This window comes from Chenopodium album, chromosome 12, assembly GCF_948465745.1.
Source record: "Chenopodium album chromosome 12, dcCheAlbu1.1, whole genome shotgun sequence".
Taxonomy (NCBI): domain Eukaryota; kingdom Viridiplantae; phylum Streptophyta; class Magnoliopsida; order Caryophyllales; family Amaranthaceae; genus Chenopodium; species Chenopodium album.
Genome location: NC_137845.1, coordinates 10,522,199 through 10,535,541, shown reverse-complemented (window position 1 = coordinate 10,535,541; position 13,343 = coordinate 10,522,199). Strand labels below are relative to the sequence as shown.

At 32.3% G+C, this 13,343-nt stretch overlaps 1 protein-coding gene across 1 annotated transcript; it reads right to left on the bottom strand.

Annotated features, from left to right (window-relative positions):
• Positions 1 to 7,246: 7,246 nt before the first annotated feature.
• Positions 7,247 to 10,889, bottom strand: LOC145570302 (UV-B-induced protein At3g17800, chloroplastic-like). Its single transcript, XM_081629339.1, has 2 exons — positions 10,441 to 10,889; positions 7,247 to 8,330 (listed from the first exon to the last, which is right to left on the bottom strand). The coding sequence occupies exons 1-2, from the start codon at positions 10,767 to 10,769 to the stop codon at positions 7,544 to 7,546; spliced, it is 1,116 nt and encodes a 371-aa protein (XP_081485465.1). The 5' UTR covers positions 10,770 to 10,889; the 3' UTR covers positions 7,247 to 7,543.
• Between the last annotated feature and the right edge of the window lie 2,454 nt (positions 10,890 to 13,343).

The window sequence follows — 13,343 nt, the reverse complement described above, 5'->3', positions numbered from 1 at the left end:
CATTTCATGCACGATTACACATTGAAACCTATTAGTAATATCAAATGGGTCATCCACTAGACTTATAAACCAATTCGATCTCTTAACAAGTTCAAGTACTCCGTAGTAACCAAGTAAATTTTCAAACAAGCGACCTACTATATGCCTTTCTTCACCCTTCACCCTTCACCCTCCTATCCAAAGAGTGCCTTAAATATTGTATCCAAGTCTATACACGTACACTTCTACATACTAGTGAATAGTGATATTACTGTACTTTGTTATATCAACTTATACATCCATCCTCGGCCCTTGCAATATACTGTAAGGTTCATTTATTTATTGTGTACTCCTATCCGTACACAATGCAGTAATTTTCATAGTCATATTTTACATAATTACACTACGACTAATGTATTAATTTCTCCTAGATTAATCCAATGGGGTCAATCATCAATGCCATTTGTCAGATTTAAATTTTATAACTAACACATAACATCATGCATTAATTTTTTCTAGATATAACCAAACTTTACATTAAAATAAATCAGATATAATTATATAAAGATCAATAATTCCTTTTCATAACACCCAATTTCCAATTATAATCGAAATAATGAAAAACATTATGAAACAGATGAAGTAGTTAATAATTTCTGCACCCGTGCCTCACAAGTTATGCAACATTTATATTGAACAATTTTCCCAAAGTTGGGAAAGCAAGTCAAGACTCAAATGACCAAAAAATTAGAAGACAAATATTAATATAAGAGTTGGTCAAACCAACCCTCATGTAAATCATTATTTCATGCATATGGTTGTTTGTAAATGAACGTAAAGAAGCTTCCAAGCAATCAATTAATTAATGAAATGGTTAATTTACTTAATTATACGTATGAGCTGGTGAATCTAATTAGACAAAAATGTTACTATCCATCACCAAATTAATAATCACATAATTAATTACATGTATGACATCCAAAACTAAAAAAAAAAAAATGTACATAATAATATACGTAATACATTGCATCAATTCAAGCATTTTCTTGAACAATTCCTAAAGCTTCCATAGAATTATTCAACAAATCAGTAATCATAGTAACAATCATCTCAGAAAATCCTTGAATAATCTCAGGAACATCATTCAACAAACCTTCAAAAGAATTCTTTGTTTGATCAATCATTTCTCCTAGAGCAGACGAACCCGAAACAATAGACTCAATAATCCCATCTTTAATCTTATCAAAAATGGTAGATATTATGGTTACGATCACCTCTATTATAAACCCGAAGACGGACTCGAGGACCGAACGGAAGGCGTCGGCTGCTTGCTCTAGGATCCCCTTGGTGGCCTCTCCTGGAACCTTTAATGCATGGATTATGAGAACGACGAAATAAGCTGTTGTTGAAAATAATACTTTGGTAATTATGTTGCAAAAGGTGTTTATTATTAAGAAGATTAGCTTAATTAAGGGAGCTAACATGTTAGATTAGTATCTTTATTACTTCAAATAATTGAAGAGCTTTTTTTTATTTGTTTGAGAATTGGGAGAGAAATAAAGGAAGAAGTTTTGAGAAGAATAATGCAATATTTATATTTGGTTTGTTTGTTTGTAAAATAAAATGGTGTTTGGTTTGGAAGAAAGTATGTAGTAAGGGTGATTCATAGAAAGGTACAAATACTGTATTTTAAGTATAGTTTAAACCGTTGAAAGATATGGTTAGGTTGGTTTTGGTGGTGATAATGGTCTTTTTTTAATTTAAGGGTAGGTTTAAATGTGATAGCTATATACAAGTGACTAATTTTTTTTTAGTGTACTTGGTATTACTTGTAAATTTCTCTTAATTATTAATTAAATAAATTATGTATAGTTGACTCACTTGAGGGGAAAAAAAAGGAAATACCTCAAACAAGTCACATGCATAAGGTTTGAAATTCGGGGATTTTTTTTTTTTTTTTTTTTTTTGTTGACAACAGCAAAACCCTAAATTAATCATAAACTAAAGTACACACTAGAACATTAGGCGTAGAACCATATAACAACTTTCTATTCGGAAGCCATAGGAGTTCGGTGGGATAAGACGCTTTTCTTTTTGAGCCACTCATCCTGCAAAACAAAGGGTTAGTAAAGATAGAAGTAGTTAAACTTCTTAGAGATTGACTTTTCCTTCTAGCTCTGAAACGACAAGTAGAAACCAATAACTTCAAATTCTGAGAAGAGGGGTTGTTGGGGCTTGCAGCAGACTTCAACGAGGAGTAGACTGGAGCAACTGGAAGGGGCACCGACGTACTTTCCCACGATGACACTTGATCAACCATACCTATGGTCAAATCATCTTGTGCCAATTTTGGAGTTGCTTCACACCTATCATGCCCTTTCACAGGGGGGTGACTAATCTCCATTGGTGTAAAAACTTCTTGAGTTTCAACACAATCCATCTTCTTTGGAGGATCGAGTACTCGGATGCTAATAAAATCCTTCTTGGAAGAGCAATAGTAGTGTAGTGTCAAATTCGGGGATCTAAGGTGAAAGCGATGTCACTGCTCTACTACTTTAACTTTTATTGGTAATTTTTATTGATGTCTATAGATTCATCTAAATACGGGGTATAAGGTCAATAAATTTCAATCGAAATCTTACCTTCTTACGTATTGTCGCCAAATTTTTTTTTTTTTTAAAAAAAAAATCAAATGTGAGTAGAAAATTAAAATAAGAAACTTACTCCCTTTATTCCTTAATACTTGTTAACATAATATAAATGTTTACAACTTTTAAGATCGAATTGCATTGAATTGTTAGGAGAAAGCTAAGTATATAATAATATGCAGAATAAGGGTACATGTTTTCACTTATCTAAACTTTTTAGGCCTTATTATAATTTATTTTAATTATAATTTGAATTTGAACACCCTTATTAGAACTTTTTATCGAAATTTATCTGAACTTAATTTTCTTTAACATAAGTAAAAATAAGATGAGTAAAAGAAGACTTAAGTCGTTAATTATCCTCAATGTATAGAAGTTAGAGTATTAGTTAGCTGATCTCAGCAAAAGTATTAGATTTTGTAATCTCTTGAAGAGTAGTTGAATCATTTTGGCATGCATGCCAATTTGCCGTATCAAAAAGAAAATTGATTAAATACTCCATACAGAGTTGACTCACCCACAAAGAAGATGCCAGTCGAGCAGTCGGACCAATTAATATTTCTTTTAACATATTTGTGTCGTCAAATAATAATTTTAATATCTGATTCAACTCACACAATAAAAAGGAGATTAAAATTCTAATAATCTTGAACCTTATTAAAGGTTTCAATATGTTTGTAAAGTTTTTTTTTTTACTATCTTTTCGTCTCAATTTATTTGTCTAATTTAAATTTTAAACGTATAAGTATTGATCTTTTTAGGATTTCCACATTAAAATGAAAGATAAATGTATTAATGGGTTTATGAGTGTAGTGGAGTAGTGAATGTTTGGGATGATGCCAAGTTAACACGCCAAAGCAACATATATAGCAAAATGCACTCCATCTCCGTCTATTTATGTCTTGCCGTGAAAGTTTTCTAGTTGGTCCCTGAATTTGACACCAAGTCCAGTCATTTTCAATTTTACAGGTTTTCTTTATGTTCCTTTCAAGTTCGTTTAATTTATTTTATTTTGATATTGTAAAATAATTACGAGTACTCGTATATCCTGATATATGTGTTTAATATGCTATTTTATTTCCTGTCCCACGGTCATTTATATCCATATTTGAACTCTTCGGAGCTACTTTTAGTACTAATGTGTGGTTTCAAGTGTTTTGTAGAGTTGACATTTGTTTTGTAGGAATTTCCCGGATTTGTCAGTAATTCCTATGGTTTTCCTGCCACTACGAGATATTGAAGCTTGCAGCACATTCATGACCGTTGTTTGTAGCCCAAGACCGATCGTATCGGTGACTAAGGGCTTGGTTCGTGGAATTGGTCCGAACAATGGACCGAGAAGAAGTTGGGCCTTTGATTATTGAAGCCCAAAGAAAACAAAGAGGAGAAGAGTCGGCCAAAAGAGATCGAGCCCGATCGGGCAGCCTACGGCCCGATCGGGCGGTTGCCAGAAGAAAAGAAGAAAGAAAAAGGCGGGCCCGATCAGGCGCGTATAAGTTTAGGCGGCTTAAGAATTTCTATTTTGGCTAATTTTCGAGCTTAGTATTAAAAATCTTCTTGTAATCTCTTTTAGCTACGTTTTCATTATTCCTCTTTTCATATAGAAAGATTCTTAGTTGTGGATTATTGTAAAACTCAAGTTTTCCCCTTTTAGTGCAATTTCACATTTTCTTCTTTTGGTATTCTTTCCTCTCTCCTTTATTGCTTATTTTCTTTGCTTTGACTTTAATCGCTTTATTAATTTGTGCTTTGATCTTAATCATATTATGTCCTTTTCATATGCTTTGATTAGTTTAGATTTAATTATATGCGAGTAGTTTAATTCTAGGGTTTTTGGGGAATCCATAATTATTATGAAGGGATGATTTGTTTTGGTTGATTATTGACATTGTATGATAATTTCTTATGGATTGTTTTAATTCTTTACAATTGGATTATGAATCAAGCAGATGTGATTTGATTCTAAAAGTATAGCAATATTGAATTGATGAATCGAGCATATGTTAATTTGATATTAAAGGCTATTTTCAATAGGAACTTAGATCTAGTAAATTGCGAGAGCCTGTTAGATGTATGTTGATTAATAAATTGCGAGAGTCTGTTAATCATGTTATATGTGCAGTATTAATTGTTGATTGTTATGTTTTATCCCGGAATATTAATTATTGGTGAACCAGTGACCCTAGGCTTTTTATTATTGATTTCTCCCTATTTGTTCTTTTTAGTTTAATTCCCCTACAACAATTTGGTTAGATTATATTAATTAATTAGGAATAGAAAAACTTGTTTTTCTGTGGATTCGACCCTCTTCCCTATCTACATTAATTAGAGGACTTAGGTAATACTTTTGTTTAGGTGATACAACTTTAGCCTATCATATACTTGTATTAAATATAGTGGAGCGAGGACATAATCAAATTTTTTTTTTTCAGGGCATGATCGGGATTATTATTAGTTCAAGTTATGTCAAGGCAACAATCCCTTGAGTTTAAAAGTCGATACTAACCATCTAACACAATCAAGATTTTGATTTAATTGTAAAACTATGTACTACCTCCGTTAAATGTTATGTGCAACTTTGGAATATTTTATATCTCACAAATAATACCCCAAAATTGCACATAACATTTAACGGAAGTAGTATTTGTTTAATTTGTGGATGTTTTACTTGGTCATTTTGACAAGTTTGTATTGATTGTTTGTGCTACTCTGCTTAAGAAAATAAACCATGTTTAAAAATTACGAAGTGGAATTTGATTTCTATGTTTGCCACAGTGCCACACATAAACATTAACACATAGCAACAGTGTGAGTGATATGCATGACACATGTTTGGTAAGGGTATCAAGTTAAGCTTAGTTTAGTGGAAAACATTATACCTTCTAACCTTGAGTAAACTTAATTATATGTCACTTACCTTGAGGGAATAATATGAAAGTAAAATCTTCTTTGTATTGTAGATTTGTAGTAAGCTTAATCATATGTGGTGCATATGGCACATCGATGTAGCCTCTTTGGTGTTTATACATGAACAATACCTCCAAATAGATGGGAGATATGGTGTACTTAAATAGAAATTTATCCTATTTAATTAATTTTTTTATTCATTTTTGACATCTGAAATTGAATTTAACATTCTGAATGAAAAATTATTGCACATTTGGTGCATGGATGGTGATACGAGAAAATTGATAAAATCCAAAGAATCCAATAAAAAAGGACATTACACTACTCAAGTAGTGTGAGCTACTGACTACAGGTACACCAAAACTGGCATGTATTCAGGGGACCCCAATTACGGTTGAATGTAGGTGCAAGATTGTCTGCTTTGTACACCAAAAATGATGCAACTCTTTTTTGCTGCTCAAGTCAATATGTGGTTGATGTATTAGGTATATCGTCCTCCAATTTCAAGGCCCGTAATGTTGTTATGATGATAAAGAGTGAGTTTTTTACTTTTAAAATCTCACTAATTAAAATCTTGTTATCTTCGCTTTTAAAAGATTGTATTATTGTATTAATATCTAGTAAAAAAAAATCAATTTTAAATTAGTAATCTATAACAACCTATACTTAAGCCTTTTTAATGCTAGTATTTCATAGGAGTAGTGATTTCTTATTCGTGACAGTAACTCGGTAAGTGTATAGAGTATTATTAGTGAAATATTGTAGATAACACTGTCACTTTGCAGTTACCATGTAAAGCACTATAATAATAGACACTTCAAATGCTACAATTGATTTGACTTTATAGTTGTGATTATAATTGGCACTATAAACTCTCAATGATATGTTGTCCTTGCAATTGTGTATTTGAGTTGATTTAATAACCAATAGGATAGATTAATTTTGCTATGAAAAATAAGAGTATCAAATACTCCATAGTACTGATTACATATGCTGCCAATGTGCCATAATCATATGATAGGAGATTAGGAGGTAACTTTTCGTAGCGTTTAACCTGGTAATCGACACCAAAGGCTATGGCAACAATGGATCTTGTACCGAATGAAGATTTTGTTGGGAATGTTTTCATCGCAATCATAATTGGTATTTGTTGCAATAATCGCCACAAAAATTAACCTTACTTGTATGGTGTGAATCAATAAACATAAATTGGTATCTTTTACAAGTAGAGCTTCACAAGTCAGTTCAGTATTTGTATCTTCTACAAGTAGAGTTTCACAAGTCACTTCAGTTACACAAGTCAACTCTTATGAGAGTAGTGGGCGAGATAATAAAATCCCTTTACTCCCAAGAAAATTATGTAGTTTGTGAGACTCGAACTCGTGACCTAGCCCATCTAGGTTTGCAATTTGGTATAGTAATTTTTTTTTTTTTTTTTTTTTTTTGGACCCTACCGGATTGAAACTTCTCACGGGTTCTCTCAACCGGGCTAACAAGCTAAACACTTTGAAAGTGCAGGAGAGGGTAATTTGATCTAGTGAATGACTTGAATGCGGTGTAAAGAACGAGGATAATACTTCAAAATTTCATATTACTCCAAAGTCCCAAGTCTCAACTCTTTACGTCAAAAATTCACAAGCATTAGTGCATAACTAATGCTTTATATTTGGGCCAGTCTTGATGTATGGGCTAACGAGACCAAAAGAAAGGGGTGGCCCAAACAAACAAAAGATATTTACTCAATTCTGATCACATACGATTTAAAATTGTTCAATGGATTGCCAAAGTGGAAGATGAAGGAGAATATTTACATCACCCAACAACACATATTTTAACTAGTATATAACTGTCATACTATATTACTATATACATCCCCGAGCAGAGCAGAACAGAAGAAGCTGAAGCAGCAGAGCGCTGCCTGTTCAAGTCATTGTATGTCTAATAGTGGGCTAAGAGCAAAAGCCAAACAGCTCCATATATACAAAATCAGCCTAAAAGCACTTTTAAATCTATCCTTGAGAGTTGAGAGTATATATCCTGTTGACACACTCTTCCGCATCCCATAAGAAACACCCAAAAGCTACTGCCTCCAACACCAATCGTTTCAAGCTTGACAAAGAAGTTAAGATCATATCATTGTTTTCAGCATTAGTATTCCCAAATAGTGCCCGACAATGCTTGTCAATAAGTTCAGCAGACTCCTCTGATTTCAGTTTTGCACACTGCTCCATAGTCAGCGGGTCAAAACCTGTCACATAGCACCTTAAATTTGACTCTTTCTTCCCGGGTCTTCTAGTGACCTGGCTTAATGTAGTGGAACTTGGGGAAACCATTTGACCAAGCATGACATTCTCAGAACCATATGACTCGAATTCTGGAGGAGTCCAACTGCCAAAAGGAATGTTTTGGTAGGTTGGTGGTATGCTTTGCTCCAAATCAAGCCTCAGAGAAGCAGATTTCAAGAAGTAGCCGTACAAGATAGATGTTGCATAAATTTGGCTAAGATGTTGTCTCCGGATTTTAGTTGGGGACCAGTTGACAGCAACACTGGAGCCTGCCTTCCATCCAAGGGCGGTACTCAAATGTTCCCTAACCATCTCCAAGACCTCCGGGTCATGAATAGACTCTAGCTCCCAGTCCTTGGAAGGTAGAATCTCCAGTCTTCCATTGTAGAGGCATTCAGAGAGGCTAGGAACAAGAGGCACTCTTATCTGAGAGAATTTGTACAAGATTATCATGTACAAGACATCTTCAACAGCAAGTTGACACTCTGTCTCTTTCAATTTTGCGATCCTCCTAAATTATTCAAAAAATAAAGAATGGTATCAGACTCATAAAATCGAAGTGTATTTGGACTGAAAAGACAACGGAGCATCAGCACAATCTGACGTAGCAATTTAAAGCACATTCACAGGTAAACATAGATTCATCAAGCTAGAGAATAGCTGGCAACTTATCAAGGCAGGGACTTTGTTGACCATTGAAGCATTGTGTTATAGAGGTCCAAAGTGTGGCTGATTGGAAATTTCCCATGGTAAAGATAATTTGAACAATCTTGATGCTCAACTCCAATCACACCTCCATAACGCCAAGAAGGGATATGTGACAACGGCTGGCAGTTGTCACATATTGCACTCTGTTCAAGGCTTTGAATTATTAATGCAATCCATGGTGGACAAGATTATAGCGCCCTAATAACATTACCTCCATTTCGTAATCACCTTACCTTTGATACCTTTTAACAGACATGTGAATCTACTGCAGGGACAACATCATATTGGCTATTATCCTTATGAGCCACTTCACTCTACTGGATTGCTCAGATTTAGCGTCCAGCAAAGAACTATTGCAGTTGTTGATTTCATGATATCAAGGATGGGTTAATTAATGTGAAAAATTCCAGTACAAAACTCTGCGAATAAAGTTCATGGTAAGTAACAGCATACTAGCATTTCAGATTCATACAAAATTTTCCATCAAGCAAATAATTGATGGACAACTCTGTTGATACCTTACAGGCCAGATGAACCAACAGCATGAGAGCATATCAGAATGGCAAATACAAGAGTTATGCAGCATTCAAGCATCAGAGCAATCAAATAATATGAATGTAGAAGAATAAATCAAATATGCTTGATAAGTTGATTTCGTTCAGGTGACTTGGGTTGATTACGTGAGTGTTGTAAATATCACTTGCAAGCAATCAAAATAACAATTTCATCTCCTATAATTAACTTGCCGGATGCAATCAATGAAGATGAGGGAAATTCTAAAAAAGTTTAACTCACGAGTCTTAATAGATCATTACAAATGCTAATTAAGGAACAGAATGACATACAATACGGTGGAAAGTGGTTTGTGTCTTGTGCATCCATAAAATTTGAATTAATTAAAGCCAAATGAAACTACACAAATTTTTGGGACAATAGAATACATACCCCTAACTCAAATCCCTACTACTACTACTACTACTAGTCTACTACTATCCATCCATTGCATTGGTGGCTAAGGAAAGACTATCTTAAGCCCTATGTCATGGCTCATGAGTCATACCACAGACAAAACTTTCGAGGATAGAAAGAAGCAAAAGATGAGATAAATTTGTATAGGTTGGTCATAATATAAATGCAGGGCGTGTTCAGCAACCACTTTTGTAATAGCTTTTAGTGTTTTAGTACCTAAATAAGTAGGTAAAGAAGTTTCCCGGCCTGAGCTTTTCTTAATGCGCTTCCATGTGAAGATGCATCAAAACTCGAAATCAACTCCCTATATAACTCAGCTAGTTTCTTGATTCGATACCATTTATCAATAAGTACTAATAAAACATAAGTAAATTCAGTATTAATTAGTATCAACATAACACTTCTTGTTTTCTTCAATGAAGATAAATTCCATGTGAAAAGCCTTGGGAACTTGGAGATTCTACGCTAAATATTTCAACTTGAAATAAAATACTTAGCAAAATAATTGAATAAATTTCAACAAAGACAGGTTTAATTTAATAATATGAAAACGACAAAACAATTTCACCAATATTTAGTTTAATTAAACCAAAACTAGTTGAAAAGGGCATATACTTATCAATAACAAAACGCAAAGATAGCAGGCAACTTATTAACAATTTAATTTCTTAAGATCGCACATTAATACAGTAGGACAATACCGTACCATTAAACAATAGGAAAGAGAAAACACGAAAAAAGGATAAGGTCAAGTCAAGCTATATTTTGACCAACAAATTAACAGCATGAAATAATAAAATATGCTTTAAATTATCAACCAAAATTTGGATAATTACTTATCACTTATCAATTATCATATCATACTTAACGAAAATCCAAGCAAAATTCATTAATTAATGAAATAACACTAAAAATAAAATAAATTAAAAAGGAGAGAGAAAAACCTATGAAGCGAAGCCTCAGAAGAGCCCAAGCTAAGATTAAAACGAGCAAAAGCAGCATCACGATCTTCAACAACACGATTCAATTCAACCGAAACGACGTCGTAAAAAGAATGAGGTTGATTCAGAACAACACTACTCAACGATCTTCCTAACTCTGATTGAGGCTCTAACGGCAAGTTCAGGCAACACTTCAACGGGAAAACCACCGTTTTCCGGCGCCGATTAACCGGAAAACACCGGTTATTTAAACTGATGATATTCAGAGGTTTACGAGAAGAAGAAGAGAGGAGAGAGAAATTGGGCTTAGTTTGAGAAATTGAAGTTGCCATTAATTATTTTTTGTAATTTTTTTTAAGGATAATAAAAGGAGGAAATTTAGTGGGGGATTTAAAGAGGTTTGGTGGAGGTGGGGGATGAGGGTGAGTGAGTGTCGTAAGGTGATAGGATTTGTTTTGGTTTTAAAGAGGTGAAAGTTATCTTAAATAATTTCAATGATTGAGGATATATTTTTTTTAATAAGAGCAACATTATTATTAGGAGTGGGATGTAAGGAGCTATTTTAAAGATATTCTAGAGATAATTGATGATAATTTATTTTATGCTTTTAGTTTTTAATGGATAATTATAAACTAGTATTAGAATGATGTGATGCGATTTTGTACTATTATGATGAGGTTTGTGTGTCAACAAGGAGGAATATTAGGTAAGGTTGACAAGTTACTTGCAATATAAAATAATTTAAAATTAATGAAAAAAATTGACGGGAATATAATATTAATGGAGTAATAAAAATTATATAGAAAGTACTCCGTAAATCCGTAATGAAGGTTTCTCCCCAAAATACGGAGGAGTGTGTAATATGGAATGAGTTACATCCGTTTGTTTTTAGGTTATAATACAAACTAGTATAGTGTTCGTGAGATGCACGGAAAAAAAAAATATAATTCGATTAGTAATAAAGGGCTAAAATTTGTTATATACACCCGGGTATACCGTACATCCAAGTAACCTAAGGTTAGTTTTTACTCTTTATTTGATGATAAAATGAAAAACAATCATTAAAATGAAACACAGATACTCATGGGTGTATCGTATAACAATATCTCATAAAGGACGATTTACTAAAGGCCGATAGAAAAATAAAGGAACGTAATTCGTATTTTTTTTTATAAATTATTTAAATAATTTTATTATAGTGCATAAAAAAATAAATTTTATCATTTATCTAAGAGAGTGGCAATTATTTTTTGTTTGAAAAATATAATGTATAATGTATATTTTTAAAAAAGTTAATAATCGATGATATCACTCATAGAAATGGAGGGAAATTTTTTTAATGTGAGAATGACACGTAAGATACATTAGAGGTTGTCAAAGTTGATGATGTCACTCATAGAAATGGAGGGAAATTTTTTTAATGTGAGAATGACACGTAAGATACATTAGGGGTTGTCAAGTTGATGATGTCAGCAATGTTTTGTTTTAGTAATAGTAAATAGATATTATTAGAAATTTTTGTTAGTGTTTTGTTATGAATAATAATTTCAGCTTTTCTTACAAAATTATTAAGTTTGAAAGTAAAATTAAGTTAGATCTTGTTCACTTTACCTTGTTTTTGCTGAAATGGAATTATTTTTACTGAACTGAAATTAATTTTACCGAATTTCTATTATAATTCTTCTTTAAGAGTTTGTTCATATTTATTGAATTGAGCTGAACTGAACCGAACTGAACTGAACTGAACTGATTGAAGCTGAACTGAATTGAACTGAGCTGAGCTGAAATGAATTTTTTATGAGAGAACGAAATAAGGAGTTGAACTGAACTGAACTGAACTGATTGGAGCTGAACTGAAATTAAGCTGAAGTGAACAGACCCTAAGTTTACTGATTTTTACTGAATTGAAATTATTTTTACTGAACTGAAATTATTTTTGTTGAACTAAACTTATTTATTCTGAACTGAAATTATTTTTAATAAATTGAAATTATTTAAACTGAATATTATTTTTTAAGGTGAAGTGAATAGGGCCTAAGAGCTACACATCATTCTCTATATATAAAACAGTCAATATATGTCACAAATTACTTGGAGTTACTTTTATTTCTCAAAATCAAGAGTTAAAAACTAACCAAAATAATGAGCAATTACTATTCAAAAATTATTTAGGCCTATTCCATGTCCTTAGCCCAATGTACCTAAAATGACAAAAATACCCTCCATCATCCAATCCACCATCCTTAACCATCCATTAATTATCATAAAATACAAATTTACCCCTAATTTACCCACTAAAGTACAGTTTTTACCACCTGAAATCTATCAATAATCAATAACTATATACTAAAAGACACACCAGCAATAACACATGTCGTTTTCTGGTGTGTTCTTAATTTTGTTTTTTTTAAAAAAAAAAAACAAAAAATATTGAAAACTTATTTTGGGCAAAAATTTCTAATCAAGTTAAAAACAATTAATTAAAATGTAAATAGCCATAATGGTAGCGAAATAATTATAGCAAGAATTTATGTAGCAAATCAATCCTAGCAAGAGTTTTTTTTTTTTTTTTTTTTTTTTTTTTCAACAATCTTCTCTACTTTCTATACTAGACTTAGGCTAAATTAAATTTCATTATTTCTTACTTGAAAAAAAAAATTGACTAAAGAATCAAATACGAAATATTTTTTCTAAAAAAAAGATATTTCAAATAATCATAAAACGTATTCCATTCAAGTTTAACTGTACTCTAATGTTTTAATTAAAGAAAAATAGTACGTATGTATTCAATAATTTCTAAGTAAAAATTACAAACACTCTTTTAACGATAACTTTGATAACTTAAACTTTTGAGTATAATATTAAACTAATGGTAAATTATGAAGATCACCTTGCATGGCACAGGA

Excerpts from the sequence above, each read along its gene's own strand:
- LOC145570302 (XM_081629339.1), bottom strand. The coding sequence starts at position 10,769 with ATGGCAACTTCAATTTCTCAAACTAAGCCCAATTTCTCTCTCCTCTCT. Across the intron at positions 8,331-10,440 it reads TCTGAGGCTTCGCTTCATAG|GAGGATCGCAAAATTGAAAG; the intron begins GTTTTTCTCTCT and ends TGAATAATTTAG.